The following is a 26037-nucleotide window of genomic DNA, read 5'->3' as shown; positions in this document are numbered from 1 at the left end:
GTACAAGGGTTTCACTGCGTACTGCCGTCATTATTACTGTTGAGGCAGTACACGTATTTTCATTCACATTATTGAGGAAATAAACATGGTTTCCCATTATATTTGTAGTGTTTACTATCTCAGTTTAGTGTATGGGAAGGGATGAGATTGAGTATTTGGGATAAAATGTATGGAAATTGAGCTAATTAATAAATTTCAGATGCATTATGCATGGGACAATTCCTCTTGAACAAGTTTGTCAAGTTTCTTCCCCAATACTTATAACATTGTCAAAAGAATGAGAGGAATATGGACACTGAAGATAAGAGAACATTCTTAGTGTCGTTACGTGATGACCATTATATCACTTCTCTTTTGACGGTGATCGGCATGATGAAAGAATTTAAGGAATTCAATTGTTCAGCCACGCACTGTACCATTCAACAGCAGCATTAGATATTGTCTTTACTGGATTTATTAAATAGCATTCTGGGGAATGGCTGATTTGCCCCTCCCCCTCATTATATCACTTCTCTTTTCCGGTGATCGGCCTGATGAAAGAATTTAAGGAATTCAATTGGTCAGTAATGTGTTGAGCAGTTCAACTGCGGCATAAGATATTTACTAGATTTATTAAATAGCATTCTGGGGAATGGCTGATTTGCCCCCCCCCACACCTTCCAGGATTGGATCTAAAGATTTGCATTGCTCTCCTTCTTTCGGCAAGTTTGCCTAGTTTCTTCCCCAAAACTTATAATATTTTCAAAAGAATGAGAGGAACGTGGACACTGAGGATGAGAGAACATTCAACATCATGATGATCTTATATCAAAGCGTGGTATGAAAGACTTGCAATTGCTTTCAGCTTTCTACCGGAAGGCCTAGTTAAAGTTTAAGTAATAGAATTTACTTGTCTTTATTCATTCCAAGAAGTCATGCAACATTACGTTTACAGCCCCTTGAAGATAAAACCATTCGTACAGTTCTAAACGCCTTTTGGAGCGGTACGACTTATCAAGAGCTTGTCTTATAATCCTCAGATAAGTAAATCAGTTGATGATCGTCTGGTCACGAAAGAAAAAAAGAGTACATCATTTTTTTTGCGATGCTTTTGGAAACTAGAGAGTTCACTTACAAATGTATCTAAATGTATCTAAATGTATCTAAATGTATATAAATGTATTTAAATGTATCTAGCAACCAGTTTTTTAAAATTTAAAATTGACTGACAAATAACACCTTTATAACTATTGATGCCGTGGTCACACTGGGGTTTTAACACGAATTGAATTCGCGAATTAAAATGTTGATACGTATTGGGGCGTCACACTCAATTCGGTTCATACCGATCTCAATCCCCTTTAACCAACACGGTTCTTAAACCGAATTGAATGCGAATCAGGTAATCCGAATCAACGAAACCGTATTGAGATTTCAAGTGTGACGCGCTTGATACGAATTAAGGTTTTCGATCGCACTGCGCATGCGCCCGGCGCATGGAAAGTGACCTTTGACCGCGGGAACTAGTGCTCCGAACTAGTTAACTGATGTATTTAAATGATCTCATTAACTCAAATCGTTTTTCGTTTTGCCATAGAATAGGGAAAAATCAACTCCCTTGCATGTGACTTGCATTTCCATTTCCTGGCAAGGTATGTTGCCGCCGGTTCGTTGGTCAAAGGTACGCTGGTCAGCAACATCTTTGCGGCGGGGTTTTCCCCGGTTTTGGCCTCATTTTCGAGGGCGAGGCCGGGATTCTCCGCATTTAGCGACGGTGGTGTTGACTCGCTGAGGACACTCCTCTTTGACCTGAACTTTGGCAATAGGCATGGCCGGGAGATGGAAATGGTCAAGCACCTTACGCGATTTTAACATGTTAATAATGACTGTGTGATACTGTGATATTATATACTTATATGTTTTGTACTTGTAAATTTTATTCTCCCATATGGGAGGTTAATAAATAATAATAATAATAATAATAGATGGCACGTCGTTAGTATGCATTGAGTGTGGCGCGTTTTAAACCGATTTGAATGCGTATTCGGGCCAGTGTGACGCGACCGTTCTGAAACTGGATTAACCAATTCGTATTCCGGAGAGCGCTCAACGGAATTCGGTATCAATTTGCATCCAGTGTGAACACACCATTAGTTTGACCAGTGTTGGTCATATCATGCGCAGTCCATTGATTGTCCGAGAGCTGATACCCCACTGATGCTCGATTATCTGTTCAGGGATTAGGCTCACAAAACAATAGACCCAATCTTGGGAGAACCTGAATTGCACTAATTTTTTTCTAAGGGGCATGTAAATGCAATGAGAAGATGGGCCTAACTGTGACATTCAGCCAACAATAAGCCAACAAGACAACAAATGTACATGCATGCATTCATCTTGTCCATCCCTTGGAGCATATCAGGATCCATGGCTTGAGTAATGGACATCGATTTAAAATCATGAAAATACATTTTTTGATGACCTCACAGGAAGAAGTGGGTCTCTTTTCTGTGGAGTAATTCCTATTACTAAGACCATGGGTGATATGAATAAACACTAGTAAATGCTTTTACTTCTATTTTGTACAGAAATGCCTAGTGTAAATGAACGTGAAGTTTTAAGTAAAAGCATTTCCTAGTCTTTATTCATATCACCCCATGTACATGGCTCAAAGTTCAATTTTTTACTTAGGAGCACACAGCTCCTTACCTCCAAATTTTAGGAGCTGAGTTGCAATATTTAGGAGCTGAATTTTCAGCTCCTTACCTCCAACTTTTAGGAGCTGAGTTGCAATATTTAGGAGTCTCCCTTTAACAGCATCAGCAAGTATTAAAAGTCTGCCTTATTTTTCAAACGAGACTAATAATTTTTATTTGCCTCAGTAGAGAAGTAATAGGAGTAAGTGAAACAAACGCCGGCCCGTTACGGGTAAGTTCAGTGTAAAACATTTCGGCGGGAAATCCTGACGACCACGTGCTACCACGCCCTGGTGACATCTTTCCATGTGACAAATCAAACTCTACTAGGCCAATTTTATCTGCATAGTTAATATCATATGTTCTAGGCAATGTAGGCCTAATTCAAGGAATACATGTTTGGAAGGGACCCGGGAGAAGCTGAGATTGATGCGCCGACGATTCAAAAACATTACGTCAATCAATGACGGGACGGGGTCATCTCAGTGCAACTCGACTCTGCTCAGTTGTAGTCCAGCTCACGTCACATATCAGATGGGCATGCAATACAAGAGATAAATGAATGACTAATCAAGAAATACTTAGGGTAAATGCTACTACTGTTGCACACTAACCATGGCAAAAACGAAAGCTTTCGCTGCTGGGGCTTGCGCTGGCGATCGTCACCAGTGGCCATTGTGTTGAGGCCTCAGGGAGTGGATGAATTATGTTAATGAGTTATGTTACCTTTCAATTCCGTGCCGTGGCGCTGTAGTCTTGGGCGTTATCGACGATGATCGGATTGAGCGGGAAGCGAGTGATGTGGGGTCTACAATCCAAAATCAAAAACGATCGCGCGCCACACCATTTTCAATAATTTGTTCGCAATCTACGGAATACGATCGCTATTGTTTGAATCACTCGCAGACTTGTAAAATGGGTGATTTGGGAGTTCAGTCGCATGTTGTCAAAACAATTCGCAAAAACTGTAAAAAATCAATTCGCAGGTGTGCGAGTACGGGGACATTTCTGGTCGCATTATGAAATTTCTTGTTGCATATGCGACCATTTAGGCGCGAACTTTGAGCGCTGATGTATGGATTAATCTCTACTTGCTAAAACAGTTAAAGACAGTAGTGTACGTCAATCCTAAAGTCCCCTCCTTTCACTGTAAGCCTCTTCGGAGACACAATTTTGGTAGTTCCGGGCATGCACCATTTATGCCCAAATATGGCAACGTAATGAACTGTGGAATTGAAAAGGGGCCAACAAGAGCCATATGCTTCACTTCAACGTGTCTTTCGGTGTTTCACTGAAAATCGGGAGAAAACTCCTCCAATTTCTTGAACAACACAGACGATTTTGATAATTTTTTCAGCAACAAGCTTGCTAAACTAACGCATAAGGCACGAAATAACCATTTGATAAGTTTCTCTGCCATTTTATTTGGTTTTTAAAACATTATGTGACCGAAATTAAAAAAACCCATCAAATTAGACGCACTTGATCAAATCGCAGAGTAACTGCATGCAACTTGTTGCGTACTGCGCCAAGCAATCAACTTAAATTGATTACATACTTAAAATACATTTTTCACGCAATATGATTAAGAATTGTAAGTCAGTTCATTAAAACTTGGCCAAGATCGTCAAAATATTGATGAATAAGTGTGCCCTCTCAGATTGGTCGAAACGATCGCCATTTTAAAATCTGCTGATTTGTAGCCAAACACTGCGCTTGGTACATTGGGCAGTTCTGTTCACACAATTTTTGCTAAAATTACCTGATCACTCTGATGTGATTTGATGCATTAAATTGCAGGGCACATTAACATGAATATACTGATGGATATAATGTCAGAGTTTTGATGAAAATAATTTGCGATTAACAAAATATGAGGCGTAGAAAAGTGCAGTTTTTTTAGTTCTGAACATGAATTCAATGTGTAAACCATTAGCAGTTCCACCACAGGCCGTGTGGAGCACTGACAGTGCTCCCTTTCAATATCAGTGTGCATTGCGGGTTGGTATCTCCAAAGAGGCTTATGAAGAATGGATATTTGACAACGCAGGTAGATCGAAATGCTAAAACGAGACCTCTGCATGATTTTTCAACTCACCCAAGACCTACAATGCGAGTTGAGGAACTGTTCTTCCAGTAAGTGTCATTCCTGTACGTGTCATTTAAAAGATCTGGTTTGATGTCATACACTGTAATACTCCTATCGATCCCTGCTGTCACAAGTCTTGTAGTCGACATGTTACCAAGATGTTCCTTCGGTAACGAGTTAATACCAAATTCTGAAACAAAACAACACAGACTACAATTCCAGTTGTTCGGTTGTGGTTATAATTCTATATTTCTATATTTGTTTGTTAGTAATCTTGTAAAAGCACTGTGTAATGAAATAAGATACCTCTAGCACGTATACGTGGTTGAGGTTATCAATAGCATGATGAAAAGGAAGCGTTATGGTTGGAATCAGCAATAGCACGAAAAGGAAGGGTAATGATGGTTGAGGTTAGTGCACCACTATAAAGTGTCAGAAGGACTCGAGATTGTTTGGGGGTTCCACTCCATCGCCGTGGGATAAGCGTTTCAGAAGGGCTTTTTGAGAGTGCAATGGGGGTGAGGGGAAGGGGCATCCCCTCGAATGCACTGGCTAAAACATGTCAAAAGGACGGGGGTTTAGGGGACTCCCCCATTGCACTAGCTAAATGAAATGGCCAGGGCCATTGTGCTCACCTCATGTGGAAGAAAGATGGATAAAGAGCATGGTATTGTGTCATGTAGTGTTAGGTTTGATGTAGGTCCAAGCAATTACAATTTCCCCAAAATGGCCAATTTACATAACATTCGACCTCTGTGACCTTGAAAAGTAGGTCAAATCAAAGAAGACCCGGGTGACACATTGAATGGTTGTTAGAATTAGATGTACCTATGATATAAAATTGGTGCCAATCGGGCAAGTCATTACTAGGAATAATGGCATTTTGAAGAATTTAGGATTTGGCCCCCTCCCTGGAGGCCAAACGGCAAATCAAATCGCACCAAACTTCGGTACCTGAGATCACCTGACCAAGGGGTACATGTGTACTTAATTTTTGATCAATAGTCATTGCAGTTAAGAAACGTGCCATAGTTACGGCCTGACAGCGAATTTACGGCATTTGACCTTTGTGACCTTGACAAGAAGGTCAAATTAAAAACCTGTGTGACATATACTGTATGGTGGTTAGATGTACCCATGATATCAAATTGGTGGCAATCGGGCAAGAAGTTAAGGAATAATCACATTTTTAAGGTTTTTGGATTTTGCCGCCTGGTGGTCAAGTGGTGAATCATATTGGACAAAACTTCGGTCCCTGAGATCACCAGACTAAGGGGTAAATGTGTACCAAATTTGGTATCAATAGTCATTGCAGTTTAGAAACGTGCCATCGTTACATCCTAACGGCCAATTTACACCATTTGACCTCTGTGACCTTGAAAAGGAGGTCAAATCAAAAACCCAGAGGATATATGATGCACCTTTGCTAGAAGTACCTACCATATTTTTTATCAAAATTTCCCGACTACTATTAAGGGAGATATTGCATATTTTCACTTTTAACGTTTGGCCCCCTGGTGGCCAAACCATGAAACGAATCAGACCGAAACTTGGTCTCCAAGGTGTCATTACATAAGGGTACATGTGTACCAAGTTTCAACTCAATAGCTCTAACAGTTACGAAACGTGCCCTGCTAACGGACAAGGGACGACGACGGATGACGACGACGACGACGACGACGACGACGGACGACGGACGCCACGGTATGGGATAAGCTCACCTCTGCTAAGAGGTGAGCTAAACATGTCAAAAGGACGGGGGGTTGTCAATGTCAAGCAGTTGTGTGAGTTCACTAGAGTTAGCACTTTACATATTATGAAGTACCATTCAAGCTGCAACCAATAATTTGGGCGATTTGCATATTGCCCTCAGGTGGCCAAACCAGGAATGATATAAGATCGAAAGTTGGTTAAAGTTTTTTATGGTGAAAATCTTTGACGATACGTCTTTGTAAATTATTTCAGAATATTTTGATCATTCTTATTCAACAATATTACCTATTACCTTACTATCTTCTGACATAATTTAAGTTTTAACACAGCTTGGTTGGGAATTACATTTAAAAATTTTTATAATTAGTATTAATTAGTATATTCAGTTATAGATGTAGGATTAGCCACTGCAAAACATGTTTCTGTTTGCAATGGCTTGGCATTGTTTGTATTTCTGTTTCTTAGTAATAATGTATGTTGTTAGTTACAGGTTTTATTGGTAGATGTAATGATAGTACGTGGCATTCAGGTTTTAGACTCCAGGCTTGAAACACGCATAATTGGTTTACTCAGGGCTTTCAAAAGTAGCAGGCAGCCGGCGATTGATCGCCGCCTGTAAGCCTTCGTATCGCCGGTTAATTTTTGTTGAGTGCCAAAATTATTTTTCTCTCATTATATACATTCTCTGCAAAACCAAAGAATCCGCACTCGCTGCGAAAATGTCACTTTAATATGAATTACTGGCAAATTACTGTTGGTGCAGGCATGTTGAGATGCGGTAGTTTAACCCTTTCGCGTCCACATACTTTTATAGTGTACCGTAGTCTCTGGCCGCATACTTTTTTGGAAGAATGCAGAAAATGATATTTTTTGCTAAAAAAATTATAGAACTTTTATTGCTTGGAATATGAAGGTGAAACTTTTACAAACTAATGGAAAGACCTTTAGCTACATGAACATAGTCAAAGTTTTCAAAATTTTTAACCCCTTGGGGTCTAAAATCTGGGGTCATTCGGTGCAAAAAGGGAAATTTTCCTTTTTTTCACTTCAAAACGTTTAGAAAGTTTATTTCACTCAATACATTTGAAACTTTCAGGAAATGATGATAAGAACATAAGCTAATAGCATATAGTGTTTCAGGTCAAAAGATTAACCCCTTGTAGGCAAAATATTATAGTAACTGAGTGCAAGGGTCGACATTTTTTTCAAATTTTTCAATGATTATGAACGGTTTTGAAATGAATCAAAATGGTTTACCTTTAGTTATTTATCACTGAAAACATTAAATTTTGGGAGGAAACATTCAAAGAACAATATAGAAGACCAGCTTTTCTTGTATCCCCCCCCCCACCCCCCGGGCTTGGGGGTCGTGGGGGGGTCGCAGGGGGCATGATTCGGATCATAGCTGATAAATGCTAAAAAAAACTCTTTTCAATTACCAGCTTGTTTGTTGAATTAATTAGGCAGATGTATGCCACAGCTTGAAGCAGGGGGTGATGTGGAGGGCTACCTGGCACTTAGGGCATTGGACTGATGACTCTGGCCTGGGAGGAGCACGTGGGAGGTCGTGGTTCACAACATATGGATTTGGAACCTTTCGACATTGTGCACAAATGCGCAACTTCCTACGTCTCTTCACCCCAGGTGTAGCATCCTGAAAAGGAAGATCTTCAGGCCAATGCTCAGAGTATCTTGCCTCCAGCCTCACAGCATCTCCTGCATCAGAGAATCAGAGGTTCAGGGCTTGCACTTTGATAATCCATCTGATCGTCTTCAACGTCGCTATCTCCCCCAAAATCATCTTCAGAATCCATATGCATAAAAATCTGGGCTATCTCATCAGTTTCCATCTTTTCTGAAAAGAATACCGGTAAGTGTTTTCTTTCTAAGCCACTTTGATTTGGCTCACAAAATACCTGCAGGGACAAGTGCACTTTGATGATGAGAAACATTACAATATATATGTCCTGTTATACTTCAGGGTTTGGGCCACTCCAACAAAAAGGTACCTGAAGCCTTCAAACACCCATACCTTGGCAAATCACAATCCTCAGGATGCATTTGAGATCACTGAGAAATGCATAAAACATGCAAGAGAGCAAAATATAGTGTACAAATCGTATAATCTGATGAAGAAGGGAGGCTGCACAGCATATGCCTGAACCTTTCAGCACGTGGCCTCACAAAAACATCACTAAAACCACTCAAATCCTAGCTAAAACTGGCAATCAATGTATTTCTGAGACTTCTGGACTTAAAACTACGTGTTAGTAACAGTTACATGTGTAAATAGGGCTTTTACCTATGGCTAGCAAAATCGAAAACCAGGAACAAATATCACACCATGCACGTGGTAAGATGCCCGACCAAAAAGGCCAATACCAGCTCCCAAACCGCCAATATAAGGTGTCAAAATTTGTATAGATGGCGATACTATCTACGAAGCAGACAGTGTGCTCGTATTTTATCCCTAGTACACATAGTAGGCTCTACAAGCATTTGAATCGGGGAAGATAGGGTCCCGGACATGGCCGGGTGCGGCCGTCAACTGTTGGGAACGCAACCCGGCCATGCCCGGGAGCGGACGCGAAAGAGTTAAGAACAATTTTTTTTTGCACTACAACACTGTATACTCGATCCCCCTACCCCAACACAAGACAGGTGAAGAGCTCTCTTAACACCATTCTCCCTCCCCCTGACTGGTGAAGCGCACTTTTAACAACACCTCCAGCAAACGGTTTCGTCATATACCACTCAGTGATAAGCAATTGGCTTTCGTTTAATCCCCCCCCCCCAACAAACGCCAATGTCAACCGCAATCTAGTTAATCACTTTGTTGTATATGGTGGCAAGCCTTTTTATCACTGACCCCCTACCCTCACCACCACTCCCACCAGATTATTCATACCATGCAGTGATGAGATCAGCAAGCATTTTCTGCCCGGCGATATAGTCCTAACCACAGGCCCTTTAATGCAGCACCACCACCCGTGCTCTGAGCCTGCTAAAAAATAGTATAGTGCCCCAGTATATGTTGATGTTATCGGTTATCTGAACTAATTCTGCGGCTGTTATAAATGGCGGATTTCTGCGGAAAAATCGAACTTGGCTACAGGGTGGCTACCTGAACCGCAGGTGAGAGTTTTTTATATTAGTAGTGTGCATTGCCGTGCGCATGAAGTACTCCTGGTGACAAGGTCTTTGGGAATCCCCGTTATATGGTGTGCTGTATGTGCCGTAAATCACAAGCACCTTGTAGTTAGAAATAAACTTATACACAAGACGGGGGCCACAAGGTAAGTTTTTGTGATTGCTAAAAATAGACTCCAATGTGCAGTCGCATATGGTTATATACATGTATATATATACTCTTAATCCTTGAAAGAGAGACCTGGGAGATCCGCCCCCAAACAGCAAGTGCACGATTAATGTGACCTGTGGATACACCTAGTAACTTCGGGCAGGCCTACTTTTTTCAAAACCTTTCGCAATTGGCTGATAAAAAGGCTATACTCAGGGCTTTTCTTTTGAAATGGACGCATTCCATGCTATTGTTTGAACTTCCCCTTGAATAAAACTGACACAATGTTTCCTATTCTCATAAGTTTAATCGGATTGAGTGAAGAAAGCTTACAGGATGTCCCTACAAAATAGTACTATTGACATTCAGGAAAACCTTTAGGCATCTTGAACAAGCTCATTATCCATTTCAATAAACTCAATGCCGGGCTCAACAACCTCATTGTCATCACCCGGAGCATGATCTTGAATGTCCAAAGGGCCGATATCAACAGGCTGCGGGTGGAAAACTGCCTCGAAACCATTTATGACAACAAGCGCGACTGATGATGCCAATTGCATCAAGCAAGGAAATGGGGTCACAGTTTCCATCGTTGTCAATGTTTTCTGATTTCCATGTTTTCCACTGTTGCCTAGCTGCTGCCTTGAACGACCGCATCACTGCGACATCTAGCGGCTGTGCAATAGATGTGCAGCCCGCTGGAACGAAGTCCTGGATGCCACCAAGCTCCATTATGGCATAGCCGATGGCTTCTCCGCGGTGAACTCGGTACATATCGACATTAAAAATGTACTGATCGCAGTTCTCGGCCTCCAAATGTGAAGCCTTTGTTTGAGAGGTGTATGAAGGATGACAGTCGAGAAGGAAAAACGTCTGGTCCATATTGAAGACGAAATTGAAAGGAATGTTGAACACTCCAATTGTTCCTAGTACCCTATCTTGAAACACTGTAACTCGCTCAGCTGCATCAGCTGGTATTGTGGTGGTATTTTTGTTAGATTGCGGTAAACTAATGTTCTTGCATTTCATGAATTCACACACCCACCCATTTGATGCCCTAAATTCGTGATCGTAAATCGGTCTAGCTTCAATTTCTTCATTTTGTTTCCGTTCATCAAAGGTCTCCCACCATGCTCTGAACAATTCTAGTGCTTTATCCTGTAATGTCTGAACAGAGACTGGCAAACGTTGATTTCTCATTGCAAGAAACCATTAATGAACATTATTTTTCACATCAGTCCAATGTCCTTGATTCTGCTCCGGACGCCGAATTTTTCTAACTTTTCCATAGCCATCCTCAGCAGCCTCCTCTAGACGCTCCCTGTCCCATTTTCTAAAGTTTTTTTTATAGGGAATAATGTTCATAGGGAATCCTATAGTGCCCAGCAGCATCCTGTACTGTGCCATTATTTAAAGCAGCCTCACAGTCCCGTAGGTATCTTAACTTCTCGTTCACGTGGTAGCTCCTACACCTTTTCGCTAATGCCCCAGCTGCCTGAGCTGCATCTAAGCGGTATCGGAAATTTCAAAACATGCCTTGTGGAAGCTGAGCATAATGCTAGTGTCAAGACCCGGTGTCAAGATGACCCACAGAAATGGCAACATGATCAGGCATTGTGAAATCTACATTATTGATCAACCACATTGACAGACCAAACCATTCATGAAAATCGCCTCCCAGAAAGGACCTCTTTGGCATTGCTGGTCATATTGGTGTCATATAGGGCTATGAATAATCATGGATGAGGCAGGCCTACTGACTTTTCTTTGTCTGGTCTCTCTTTCAAGGGTTTAGAGTATATACGCATATATACATATATATGGTTAGGTTCGAGCTGCAAGGAGATTGTCCTAAAAAATATTTCGTAGAGTTCTGTTCGTCATCTACTTTTATTTGAAGGAGGCATATACCGTAACATACATCAATCCGGGCATCAATCACACTTGAAAGCAGCCTCGTAATGTTCCATTAGGGAAGGAAACCACGGCAGTGTCAAAGATAACATTCAAAGTTTATCAACACCAAGAAAAAAATCACTAGGGAGGAATCAATCGGAACGACACGAATGGCGCTCCACAGGATTTAAATCTGACCGATGAAATGTGAAGATAACTGCTAGTTCTTGCCTCCGATTTATGATTTCTGTTGTTATTTGTATAATATAATTATCAATAAATATTATGCGCGTATTTACTGGCGGCTTTGTGATTTTTCCGAGGATTTTCGCGGAAATCCGCGTTTTATAACTGCCACTAATTCTGGTAATGAGTTCATGACCCAGAAAAGGAGTCTGCCCCCAGACAATTTGACCATGACATGCTACAATGTGCTGTCATATCCAGACAGTTCTTCAACTCTTGGGCGACTCTCTAAAAGAATCCAACAGAAAGACAAATATTCTAAAAAGCACTTTGTTCAACGTTAATTATAATTACATACACTATAGCTCTACTCTGATGCTGATGCGATGCTGCATCCCCTGCATCCAACTCTGAACTGCCCGAGACACGGCACGCACGTGGCAACAATGTAAACAGACTGCGTCATTCAATCACGACGCGACTACAACAGATGTCGTGACGTCAAGCTCTAAAATGTAAACAAACACGCCACGACGGAGAACGGCCGCAAATGTGGTTCAGAACATCGCTGATAAAAAAAAAGTATGAAAATGGGGAAATATAATGAAATGAACACACAGGTTTGATTCTACATTGGCAGACGAATCAAACCTGGTATTTAGTTAAGAAATACACAAAGGGACAGAGTAGTAATCATCGACGGGAGACGGGGCAAAATGCCGAGTTTTAGCGAGAATACACAGTGAAATATACGCGCAGAAACCGCGCTCAAAGAAAGTTCTGAATCACAAATGTAACGATGAATATACTTATAAAACATATATAAAACTAATCTGAGAGTACTAGTACATGTCTCCTGAGAGTATCGCCCTGCTATACTTAGCCAAATTATAATCAAAGCAATAAATCGAAGTGCATTTGCACGGATGACTCACATAAAAAATCTCCCGGAAGAACCGCTTCCAAATAAGGCCATGACGTCGTCATGACGATGGAAATATTGGGTTTCCCCAGAAAGGGGCGCTGCGCCCTGGCATTACAGTGCTGTTGGGAGAATTGGGTATTATGAACTTAAAACCCTTATTATTGTCACCCTTTGTAATCGATGACTTCCGCAATTCTTTCGCTACAAAGATAGTGCAACCGGTAGACTTTTTGGTATGGAGTATCACGGCCTACACGTGGTCCGTCTCCAGAAGGAGTGTGACAAAAAAGCACACGTCCTCTCTTATTGTATAGAAACACACACTTTCATATATAATACCATGTCCTTGGGTGATAATGTCATAGGAATTAAAAAATAGATTGGGGCACACAGAGGGCTGGTACCTGAACAAAAACCAACTCACTCCAACTATTTCAGAGTCTTCCCACCATATAACCTTCTGTCAATAATAGTGATAATCTTCTAAACCAAAACCCACAGGCAGTCATGACTGTAAGGGTACCATAAGACACCAGGATTCCAGAAAGAACCCCATTGCAATTTCACAGGAATAAAATGACTCCAAAAACATTAATTCACTACAGTTATATTAGTTTTTTGGCAATACAAACCCAGATTAATACTCAACCAATATACAGGGAGTTTAAAAAAAATTAAACCAAGACAAATTTGTTAATTTCCTGGACATGGCTAAATATTTGGGAAATTGGCAACCACCATTTATTTTCCAATGATGTCCTCTTTCTTACGACACCAAGAAATTCAATTAACTGTCACAGATGACTGAACACGAAACACTTCAATCAAGCATGGCAGAACTGGTCTTGCACCAGATAGACGTTTTAGTAACAAACAATGTCTGCCCAGTGCAGGGCTTTTGTTCAAAGGAGGTTCCACGGTGACGTCACAACATGTGACCGCGAACCATATTATAGCTGTGCATATGACGTACCACCATCAGAAAGATGGTGACGGCCATTGTGTCCACATCGAAGCGATTAAAATATACGTTGTTGGTTGTTTATTGTTTCAGGTCCGTAGGCCTTAAGCAATCAGAATCACTAAAAAGTTGTCGCGAAACATTATGAGACGGTATCAGTTTTGCAAAAATTAATATTGACATGCAGTTCTGTCAATTTCCCAAGCAGCTGTAAATAGGATGGCCTCATGCAACATACACTACACCATGTTCAATCCATCCCTATGTAGATAAAATATTGGTCATCTTCATAGGGCTAAAAAGTTAAGATGGAATGATCCAGGGACCATGTGCTCACCTCGGGTAATGTAATGCATGTCATATGCAGTGGATATGGGGAGAACAGTTTCAGGCTAGTTTCATCAGTTTTGATTCCATTGAATAATATTATTGCTCTCGGCTCAATGGCACCAAAGAAAATTACCGGTACCATCTAAGTATACCATTTTGGTTATAAAACTGACTGAATTTCAGGGTTATTGAAGAGTGCACATGTCACATGGAAATTGGTTGACATCTGTTCAACAGTTAAGGAGTACGAGGACTTTGTTTGATTTTCAAGATGGCGCTAGACTTAGCGTGGCGCTACCCCTAGCACCACGCTAGCCAGTGATAGCTGGCGTGGTGCTAGATAATGGTTCCAGCATCAGCGTTAGGCCCAGCGTTAGGTAGGGCTGGGCTTACCAGGACTTGGCGCTGGTTGCTAGGGATTTTGATCATGTGACAGGAGGTAGGGTCCCCATCTTTGTAAATTCAAGATGGCAGCCATGGAGGCAAAAAATGATACCAAAAAAGTTAGATTGCCAAATTTTAGTCAAGCCGAGATGGTCACACTGACCCAATACGCAGTGGAAGAACTTTCAAGCCTCAGGGCCAAGTTTGGGCCACTCATCACCCATGAGATTAAGGTTTCACGATGGGAAGCCATAGCAAATGTCATCAGCTCTCTTGGAGTGGCCCAGAGAAGCTGGGAGAAAGTAAGAGAGAAGTGGAACAAGATGGTTTCTCAGGCGAAGACCTATAATTATGAGAGAAAGAAGCATGCAGGAGGCACTGGAGGGGGCCCTGCATTAAAGATCGACCCAATTAAAGAGCGAATAGCAGAGGCTTTTAAAGATGATCCTAGTTTTCAAGGAATAACTGGAGGCACTGAAAGTGCCATGCCAGCACCCCCAGCAAAAAACCAGGGTAAGTTTGTCATATCTTCTCTGATTCCATTTCTAAGCAGCCACAACAATCAATTGGCTAGGCCTACAGACAATTTCTACTTTTAATTTTGTTTGCATGTTGAATTAAGGCTAGCATATCATAGTTATAGTAGGCCTAGGCCTAGGGAAACAACATGTCAAATGATCGTCTGCATTATATTCAGAACTGGCACAGCGAGCCAGATTCCATGTTTTATATGTGCGCCTGGCTCGCACACATTTTGCAAATAATCATAAGAAGCAGCTAGTTTTAAAACAGTGCTGCATGCTCACAACATCAAAGAAACCCCAAGCGTGCTACCTTATTCGAATCTTGGTTATTTCAAAAACCTAAATGTATCCTTGATTATGGGTGTCTTCTTCAGATTATTCTGAAATAAGCACTTTAATCACAGCAATATCACAGAAATAGGGGTTTTTTTTGCGTTTTTGCGTTGTTACTGTCGTTGAAGAATAAACTTTACTTGAACAGACTCAAGTAACCGATCCATTGCGAGGGGCCATCTCAATGTTAATCTCCCAATGCTAATTACATTATTATTTTTCCAGACAGAAGAGAGGTGGCCCATTCCCCTAAACCAAGTACTAGTACTGGTATAACATCTAAATTGGCCCTTGAAAAACCAGAATACAACCTTGAACTGTTTCCAAGTTCATGTGGCAAAGCCAAAGGTAAGGCTGCATGCTGTGCCTGTGAGAAACTAATGACTTTTAGCCAAGGGGATAATAAATAATAATAACTACATGTATTTCGAGTTAAAACATAAATACTTTAATGTAATCCATCACAGATCTATCACAGTTATTTGCTTTCAAAATACATGTGTATGTTTATAAGTCTTTAGGCCTACCTTCTACCATCTAGCTGCCATCATCATGACTATTTTATGTAAACTTTTCTTTCCAGTTGACACCATTGACAGTGACTATGGGCAAGGATCTCTGTCCCTCTTTCACGCTAATATTAGACCACTGGATGAAATCATAGGTAAGCAATCGGTTTTTATCTTACTACAAGTTATAAATGTCATAAGGGACCATCTCAAAAGTAATTTGAACCAAGAAGCCTAAAGTGGCCTAGATTTTAGCGCCATTTCATTTACCCAGTACATGAGTGGCCAATTCATCAATACTAGACATCAAGTATATATGTGCATAAACATTGTTTTTTAGGTCAAGCAAGAAGTGCATCAAAGAAAGAGACTGTCACGAAAGAAAGTAAGTTACACGTACCCCCCCCCCTCCACGGACTCATTTGCAATGCAATGAAGTCTGCGGGCTAATAGGGCCTAAGCCATTTATTCATTAATTCAAGAATCTTAGTTTTTGCTCTATATAGGAACTAGGTTTTTGGATCCATAGTAACTTAGTTTTTGAAGTTAAAACCATAAGGGCCCACCTTGCAGCCTTTAGTGTAAACTAAACTATGTTGAGATAGTCTCCTCACTTATTTTGATCAGGTATTTGCAGGATTTAAACCCTTCTTTCAGACAATGAGACCGCCACTCCAAAGAAGAGGAGCTATGCTGATGTTCTTTCTTTACAATTTGATGTCCTGCAGACGACCCTGGAGAATGAAAGGATGAAAGGGCAGAGACTGAAGGATGAGATGGCAGCGGCCAAAGTGAGAAAACTCGCCAGTGAGGAGTTGGAGGCCCTCCAGAAGAAGAAGCTGTTACTTGAAATTCAAATATTGCAGCAGTCTATTGAGACAGGTGTGACATGCCGGCCACAAAGTGAAATTGACAAGCTTCTCGAGTCAATTTGTACGCGGACCAATGAGCAATGAGGACAATGTACTATGTGTTTTATTAGCAAGTTAGGAGGAATTAAACAGGTTATGATTGTAAACACTGTCTACATGTTTCCTTATTGTCTCTTGCAGTCTAGAAGAAGGTATTGGCCAAGTGGTCTCTTGCCAGGCGCCCATCCTCTGGTCCATCATAGGGAAAATAGCGAATGGCCATTAAGACTTGAGTCTCAGGGGAGAGGCTAGAATTTCTCTGAGTGTCCCTTTCAAGTTGTTCCCGGATTAAATCTGTTATATATAAAATGCTATCAGACCTGAATCTGAACCTTTCAAATAGTTGAATATCATTGTAATAATCCAGAGGGGACTCAAACCTCCTAAATCTGCGAATTGGATGAATTTGTTGGAATAAATTTCCAATGAAATGGCCAGGGCCATTGTGCTCACCTCATGTGGAGGAAAGATGGATAAAGAGCATGGTATTGTGTCATGTAGTGTTAGGTTTGATGTAGGTCCAAGCAATAACAATTTCCCCAAAATGGCCAATTTACAGTACATTCGACCTCTGTGACCTTGAAAAGTAGGTCAAATCAAAGAAGACCCGGGTGACACATTGAATGGTTGTTAGAATTAGATGTACCTATGATATAAAATTGGTGCCAATCGGGCAAGTCATTACTAGGAATAACGGCATTTTGAAGAATTTAGGATTTGGCCCTCTCCCTGGAGGCCAAACGGCAAATCAGATCGCACCAAACTTGGGTACCTGAGATCACCTGACCAAGGGGTACATGTGTACTTAATTTGTGATCAATAGTCATTGCAGTTAAGAAATGTGCCATAGTTACGGCCTGACGGCGAATTTACGCCATTTGACCTCTGTGACCTTGACAAGAAGGTCAAATTAAAAACCTGTGTGACATATACTGTATGGTGGTTAGATGTACCCATGATATCAAATTGGTGGCAATCGGGCAAGAAGTTAAGGAATAATCACATTTTTAAGGTTTTTGGATTTTGCCCCCTGGTGGTCAAGTGGTGAATCATATTGGACCAAACTTCGGTCCCTAAGATCACCTGACTAAGGGGTAAATGTGTACCAAATTTGGTATCAATAGTCATTGCAGTTTAGAAACGTGCCATCGTTACATCCTAACGGCCAATTTACACCATTTGACCTCTGTGACCTTGAAAAGGAGGTCAAATCAAAAACCCGGAGGATATATGATGCACCTTTGCCAGAAGTACCTACCATATTTTTTTCAAAATTTCCCGACTACTATTAAGGGAGATATTGCATATTTTCACTTTTAACGTTTGGCCCCCTGGTGGCCAAACCATGAAACGAATCGGACCGAAACTTGGTCTCCCAGGTGTCATTACATAAGGGTACATGTGTACCAAGTTTCAACTCAATAGCTCTAACAGTTACGAAACGTGCCCTGCTAACGGACGACGGACGACGACGGACGACGACGACGACGACGACGACGACGACGACGACGACGACGGACGACGGACGCCACGGTATGGGATAAGCTCACCTCTGCTAAGAGGTGAGCTAAAAAGGACCTGGTTGGCAGCCATTTTGGAAATCTCTGTAGAAGTTAGCGCTCACTAGCAGAACTTAGAGGAGGGTCCTTGGGCTGATAACTTTAGCGCTGATTTGTCACAAGATAGCACCAGCGCTAGGCTTTGGAACCCATCTGGCGCCACGCTAGTCGTAGCGTGGCGCCAGATAGGACATAGCGACACGCTAAGGCTTAGCGCTGGCCTAGCGCCATTTCAGGAACTGGGCCCTGGTGGCCATATTTGTCATGGGATTTGACTGAAAATTAGATATACTGATAACAGTACATAGATACATTATCACATGAAGTTTGGTTGCAATCTGATCATAAGTTTCGGGGGAAATAGGACTCAGTTTAATTTTTAAGATGGCCGCCTGGCGGCCATATTGGTAGATGGATTTGACTGAAAATCAACGATGTTGTAGAGACAACATAGATATACAATCACATGAAATTTGGTTGCAAACCGACTTTGTTTAATTTTCAAGATGGCCGCCTGGCGGCCATATTTGAAGTCTGAGCGGGACAAACTTTTGGGGTTGGATAGAGGGTCCCTAGATACATGTCCTCACAAGTTTAGAATCTTCTAGCTCAAATAGAAACGAAACGTGCCACCTAGCGGTGATTTAGTGAACTTTGACCCCTGTGACCTTGAAAAGTAAGTCAAATCAAAAACCCGTGTGATATGTCATTTAACCTTATCAGATGCATCCACCATAAATTTTCGTCACTCTACGTACAACCATAAGCATTAAAAAGGCTAAAAACAATTTCCAAGATGGCAGCCTGGAGGCCAGAAAGAAGGTCATATTGCGAAAAAGAAAAAGAAGTCTGGGCATATTGCCCAAAGCTACCATCACACCAAGTTTTAGCCATCTAGCCCTAGCGGTGACGAAACATGCTCCGCTAACAGACGGCGACAGACGACGGACGCCATGGTATCATATAAGCTCCCCAGAGGTGAGCTAAAAGCGAGGGGATCTAAGGGGATCTATGGTGGTTTCTGTCTCAGTAGTTCGTATTTTTTAGGGAAGGGTATTTGCTAATTGGTTCTGTTGTCTGCTTCCATGCAGCTTGTTCGATTAGGGGCTTGGGAAGGCCGGCTTGAGGATTTTTCATTCCAACGTTATGATACAGTCAATCAATGATAATGTCATTGTTATTCATTATATAACTGTAGAATAAGTATTTTTGTCAGGCTTTGTAATGTTTTTATCTGTACCATTAAAATATCTAGCTGGATAACCATGGTTAATTCGACAATTTTCGTATTTTTCGCGGTTGTCTAGGTTTTAAGGGGATAGTTTTAATTATATGAGAATTTTCCCACAATATTATGATTTGACCTGATAGCCATGATTATGTTGATCAAAATAAAGACAACTTATACAACATGAATTTCATTTTTTCATATCTCTTTATCAAAAAAAGTGAGGCATGTCATTTTCTTAAAATTCACCAAAAATCCTGAGGAGATCTGACTACATACTTTTTACCCACTGAGCCTTAAAGGGTTATAGTTTTATTTATCATATGTAGTCACTACTCTTTTGTAACAGCCACACAACATTGTAAACTAACGAATCTATTATTGTACAATGTACAAATTTAAAAACAGATGAATAAATAAATCCAACCAAAAAAAGTTCTCAACATCTTTTGATGCAATCTGTAATGAAGACATTGAGAGAGTCAACAAGAAATGCTTGTACCTTGGAGAGGAATCAACTTCAAATCTACAATGTTGTAAAAGTTGGCGAGGAAGTTTGCAACACATGCACCTGTCAGATGATTCCAAATCTCAATAGTCCCAACTTTGGTAGCACCAACTATATAGTCTCCTGAAAAATAGAAATTAAAGGAATCACCGACATGTTATTATTTCTTCAATGAGTTTTTTCTTCTCCTGTTCTATTCGCATGGTTAGTAAACCACTTTCTGAAGGTTTTTGAATTTTTTCCTGTTTTGTTCAACTTGTTCGTTATTTCAGCTTTTGTGTGCTCCCCAAATTTTGAATTCGTCCATTTTCTGTTTAAGATAGTGATGGAAACTACGAACTGTACTATAGTGAGGAAAGTGACTGGGTAACTGACAGCTAATTGGTCTAGTGCAGGCCCCTCCCCCCCTTCACTCAGCAAATTTAAGGGGGGCCAGAGCCCTCAGACCTACTTTCTAAAGTTCCCCCCTTTCAAAGGGATTGCCATCTGAATTTCGACCCCTTTCTCAAGGATTTCTTGTTTGAAGTTAGCTTTTTTAACACATTTATTTCAGCTCATTTTCATTATTCATACATTTTTATACTGAAAAAAAGTTAATACTCTAACCAAAAAGCAACCCTTCTGACAAGTTGCAAGAAATCCTTCTGAAATAGTACCCCTTTCACCCCCCAGAGCAATGCTGATGGCAAGGCCATCACAAATTTTGCTACTTTTGATAAGCAGGAAGGTTTTGGTGGATAATTTTATAATGGATGTGTTGTAATGGTATGTGTGATGGTAGAGGTGTTTAATAGAGAATGTGCTGTGGTGAAGTTGAGATAAACCCTTTCAGCGCCAGCTTTGCATAAACCTATATACCGCCCCTGTACCAGGTTTGCAAGGGTTTTTCAGGGTTTTTTTCTAAGCCATGTTCAAATGCTAAATAAAGTAATAAAACCTATGTATTATACCTTATTTTGTAGCTCTTTATTCACTCTTTCATTTCAAACATCAATGGTACCTTTTTACTGAGTGGTAGATGGTGAAACATTCCCCTTGACAGAACTTGGTTATTTTGCACTTTATGCAGTAGCTTTGCATGTCGGCAGCTTTATCAGCACCAAGCCGTCCCTTCCCGGGCTCAGCCATGCTCAATCTCTACACATGATGACGTCACAAACAGGTGCATAGATCCTCTGCTGGTCGTAGGATAGTGCGTAGTGTCTCCATCTTACATTATCTTCAAGTAACAGGTAAAAAAGGTCGAACAACGGTTTTGGCACTCAACGGATTGGTTTCTAATTGGCACTCAAACGGTTAATAATGAAAAACTTCAGCATTTGAGGGTGTTGAATTTGATGGTGATGTGATATGGTGCAATGACAACAATAACAATCAAACCATTGTGCCTTTCCAGGGGTGACACTGCCCCAGGCCTCATAACACGATGTAGGAAAACATGAGAATTGGAGAAGATATTACAGTCAACCATGTGTTGTCTTATATTCTCTGTCTCAGTTACAGAAACTACGGGCAGGCAGCAGCACCATGCTGCCAGGAAAATGGGGGCCATCTCAGAGGTACAATACATCACCCCCCCCCCCAAGCGTATTAAAACTCCTGCTATACGCCGAGTATCAAAAATTAACAAAAGATATTAAATTATTAAACCTAACTAGGTCCACAAAAAGTAAAACGTATGTACATGAAACAGACAAATTCGTCGAATACAGTTCTAGCATGACCAGTGCGAGCAAGTCGCTCAACCAACTGGAGAAAAAAATTCTATCAATTCCAAATGACAAACTGCATAGTGAGGCCTACATGGATGATGAACACCACAGTTGAATACAAATGCAATTGAAACTAGAGGTACCGCGTTTGCTGGCAAACGCTAGTATATCTGCACTTTGGTGAGATCAGGTTAATGGTGGTGTTATGGAATGGAATAGAATAGTAAAGAAGAAAGGTGATGATTGGAGTGGCTTTTATTATAATTTTGGGTAGTCTATTTCTATAGCGAGAGACCGCCGCTGATTAGTACAGATACATGTATGGAATCACACCTTAGTTCTTATGCTCTGTACCAGTACATTGTTGAACATAATTTTCTGAGTATTGGTTTGTTAGTAAGAAGAACAATTGATGTTTGACTTACAATCTTGAAGAGCTGTTAGTTTGATGTGTTGTTTGGAATAATTCGATCGAAATGATTTTCGGCTGTATGATGAATATATAGAAAAAACCATGAAGTTTCATTACATTGAATGCGGGATCCTGCTGGTGAACTTAACTGGTTTGATTCTAATCCAATGCCATGGACTGCCCACTGGATACAAGTTTGTGTATTCAAGGAGGCAAGTGTCAAAGAAAGTGGCAGCTGCAATCATTTCCAGTTCAGTTGCCCATGTTCTCTGTTTTTGCATTTCAGTAATATGAGTGAAGAAATGTGAACGCCCACCGTGGTACCATTCAATAAAGGTGTTGTAATGTTGTTGCATGAATTTGCAGAGTTTGTGGCGTACTGCCCAATGAAAGTCTTGAGTATCAAACAATTCTTTGCTTAGACAATGGAAAAAGCAGTTGCCATCGGGCTTTATAAGGTCTATGAGTTTGTTCGAACGGTGTGGTCCGTATAGTTGGAAGAAGCTGTTGAAACTTGTGTTCGTTTTCCTTGGATGAGAAGATGCCTCTGCTGATTTAGGGAGTCCAAATTCTGATGTCACCAATTCCTTATCAGTGTCAGTAATCGGTAAAAATTGGATAACAGTTATTGAAGCTTGTTCTATACTTGTGATAAGAAGATCCTGAGACTGTGCTTATCTAGGGCATCGACTGTTTTTCTGTGGAGGTGAGCGATGTGTTTGTTGAGAAGTGTTTCGAGTTTGAACACTTTGGAACTGAGAAACACTTTTTCTTGTTTACTGGTGTGGTATATTGTGATGCGGTACTGCATGTTGGGTTCGATGCAGCCTCTGTTGGTGATGATTTCCGATGCATAGAGAAATTGTGTTTGTAGTCTGGTCGACTGGTATTCGTCTTGGTGGCAGGCATGGTGTTGTTGGAACATTCTGGCGAAGGGGAATGTTCCAGGTTTACTGCATAGTATACTGCTGAGTGGTCAGAGTATTATACTGGTAGTTCTGCTGCTCTACTAATTGGAGTAGTGTTCTGAACATATATATGGTCTAAAGTGAATCCAGCTATGTGCGTCGGGACACAGATGAGTTGACGGAATTGATTTGAAGGTAATAAAAGAGGTGTGGGAGTTGCCAAGTAGTTGCTGTTGAAGTCACCAAGGATGAAAACAGTTGTTTCTTCAGAAACTTGAAGAAGCATTTGTTGAAGTGTTGACTGAAGCACTTCTATGTCAACTGAAGAATGCCTATAAACGGAAATGACAACGGCCGGACCAATTTCAGGAAAGTTCACCGACACAGCGATTGATTCCAGCTGAGGTGATGCAAGTTGAGTAAGTTGAGACGCATGAAGTGAATTCTTGGCATAAATGGCAACACCGCCTTTGTTATTGCATTGTTGACATGTGGAGCCTTTGCAAGTATGACCTTCGCCTTTGTTCCTAGTGAATAGTTGAAAACCATCAAGGCTGAAATCGTTCGTGTTGTGGTTTGGCTTCAGCCAGGTTTCTGATAGGCAAATGATGCTAGACGAGAGGAGGACGTGATCATGCTGTAAGTCAGCGGCATGGGCTGGTAATGACTGGATATTTAGATGTGATATCAGCAAATCGTGTTGATTGTTGGAGAAGGAGCATTTGTTGGGTTCCCAGGGCATCTCTTTAGCCAGTCTTGTCATTTCTAGCTGGACATTTTTACTGGCCTTAATTTTTTTGTCATCAAAGTCAAGCAGGTGAATTCCTGCCAAGGATGTGCAACGACTCAAGGCAACATATGCCTGGCCACCACTGAAAGTGGCCTCGAATGATATGACATTTCTGGTAGTGATATCCCCTGAACTCTGTGGATTGTTGACGCAAATGAAAGTGTCAATGGGAACTGTTTCCTGGTAAGATGATTAGATGAATTCTTAATGGGTACTTGAGTACTTTCATGGAGTATTGGTACAGAATGTGTTTGTCCTTTCATCTTTGTTAGACGTTTTTGGCCTACTTTTGCATCGTCGAATCTAACAAGAATGTGTGTGCAAACATTGGTGTTGTCATGAACAAATCCCTCGACTGTGCCTCGTACGCCATTCACGAGTCCATCAGGGATAGCAATGTTTCTTGTGAACATTACTCTTGCTCCCTGAGCCAATAGTAAAGAATGTCTCAGACCAGCAAATATATTTGTGTCCAGAGTAGCAGAGGACGAATATTTACCAGTGCATAAAGCTTTGATTTGCTTTGTAGGATGTTCTAAAGCTGCCAACATTTGATTATTGTGTGCATCAACCTTTTCGTTCCATGCGAAGACATGTAATGCTTGAGTTGGATATGTGTCTGACTGTTTGTCTGCACTACATAATTTCAATGTGTTAACATCATCTTTTGTTTGATCAGCAGTTCTTATTCTGTTTAGTAACATGGCAAAGTCCTTGTCATCTTTTTGACGCATGATCTGTTTAAGTTGGACCATTTTGAAGAGGTCTCGCCAGAGATGTACTGGACTCATCCGATAATATGGATCAGTTGAGATTTGTGAGATAGCGATTTGCTTGACTGGCTTCAACTGGTAGAGGTCACCAACTGCCAAGATGGAAAGATTACCAAAGTAGGCGTTGGTACCTTTTGTACCGATGATGTCGTTTAATCTCCTATGAATATAAGGGGCCGTCTCCAAATTGATTTCGTTTCAAACGCGTTTGAAACGTATCTAAGATCGTTTGAAATTCGTTTGAAATGTGAACAATAAAAACGCACCCAAACGATCTTGAAACGTTTGTAAAACGATTGTCAAAAGCTGGTCCTACCGTTTATTTCCCGTTTGAAAGCGAACGCAATTTCGTTTCACCCTAAACGAACTTCGTTTGAAGAGCGTTTGAAATTCGTTTGAAGAGCGTTTAGAAAAGCGTTTCGTTTTCGTTTCGTCAAAAACGGCATTGCGCCATTTGTCAGCAAACGCGTTCCAAACGCTTTTCGTTTTTCTTTCAAATAGTTTCCGTGAAAAAGAAATATATTCCTGCCGTTTGTGTTCAAACAAATTCCAAATGGCTGGAGTTATCGTAAAAAATCATGAAAATGGCGACCTGTGCAAAACGAACTGTGATTTTTTTCTGCTTCGATTCTAAAGTATGTGGACAACAGTGCTCTTGGATGCCCATTCAGTGACCACATTACGTTTGCTTTTCAAGGGTTAAACACTATTTCTTTGTTAGAAAAATGTAAAAAGATACGGTGGGTTGCTTTTACTGACGTATTCATTTTGGTCGGGACGAATGACTGTGCTGCCAGCGGGCCCGGATTCTTGACGAAGGAAATTTGTGATCGCATTTATGTAAGTTTTCCAGCTAGCAGTCATCATGGTAGAGTTAGGCCTGCATTGATGTGGAAGGAACATGGAGCTAGTAAAGTTTGGCCATAAGTTTTATATGACGTAAAGTCCTTTTTAAATCAAATGATGAAGAAGCAATCATTGAACTTATGCAAAATATTGTAAACATTGGAAGACATATGGATAGACAACTTCAAGTATAAAATTGCTTGATTAGGTTGCTTGTTTCGAAGAAGAGGTTGATAGGGTTTTGAAATAGCGTTTTATGGTCTCTGTAATATTGCTTTCATGAAATAGTATGTCATGTTTGTGTGCTGCACCAAATTCGTGTGTGACAGTTTCGACTATTCCTCCGAGGAACATGGATGACAAAGCGTGGTTGAAGGCAAAGCAGACCAACAAGGCTATCAAGGCATTGAAGATGACGTATGCAGTAGAGGTATTTTGTTTCAAAAGAACCCACGGACCACTTCATGAACACCACATAAACATCCTTCAACTTGTCTGAAGTTTTCTGTGGTGTTTCCGAGGTGTTTTGAAGGGTGTTTTCTGAGGTGTTTTAGGGCAATCCCC

General features: G+C 40.9%; 1 protein-coding gene across 5 annotated transcripts in view; it reads right to left on the bottom strand.

The window, feature by feature from the left end:
• The window catches only part of LOC135494139 (uncharacterized), a 231908-nt gene that overhangs the window by 128045 nt on the left and 77826 nt on the right, over positions 1–26037 (bottom strand). For 4 of the 5 annotated variants that reach the window (XM_064781942.1, XM_064781941.1, XM_064781944.1 and 1 more), the window contains exons 4-5: positions 20027–20155; positions 4774–4954 (exon numbers count right to left, since the gene is read on the bottom strand). In XM_064781942.1, coding sequence (XP_064638012.1) covers positions 4774–4954; positions 20027–20155 — 310 coding nt within the window. The remainder of the gene's footprint in view (positions 1–4773; positions 4955–20026; positions 20156–26037) is intronic. The other variant, XM_064781943.1, reaches the window with a different exon arrangement.

The sequence above is a fragment of the Lineus longissimus genome, chromosome 9 (genome assembly GCF_910592395.1).
Source record: "Lineus longissimus chromosome 9, tnLinLong1.2, whole genome shotgun sequence".
NCBI classification, from domain to species: Eukaryota; Metazoa; Nemertea; class Pilidiophora; order Heteronemertea; family Lineidae; genus Lineus; species Lineus longissimus.
Note: the sequence above shows the minus strand (reverse complement) of the source record. Positions and strands in the feature narration are given on the sequence as shown.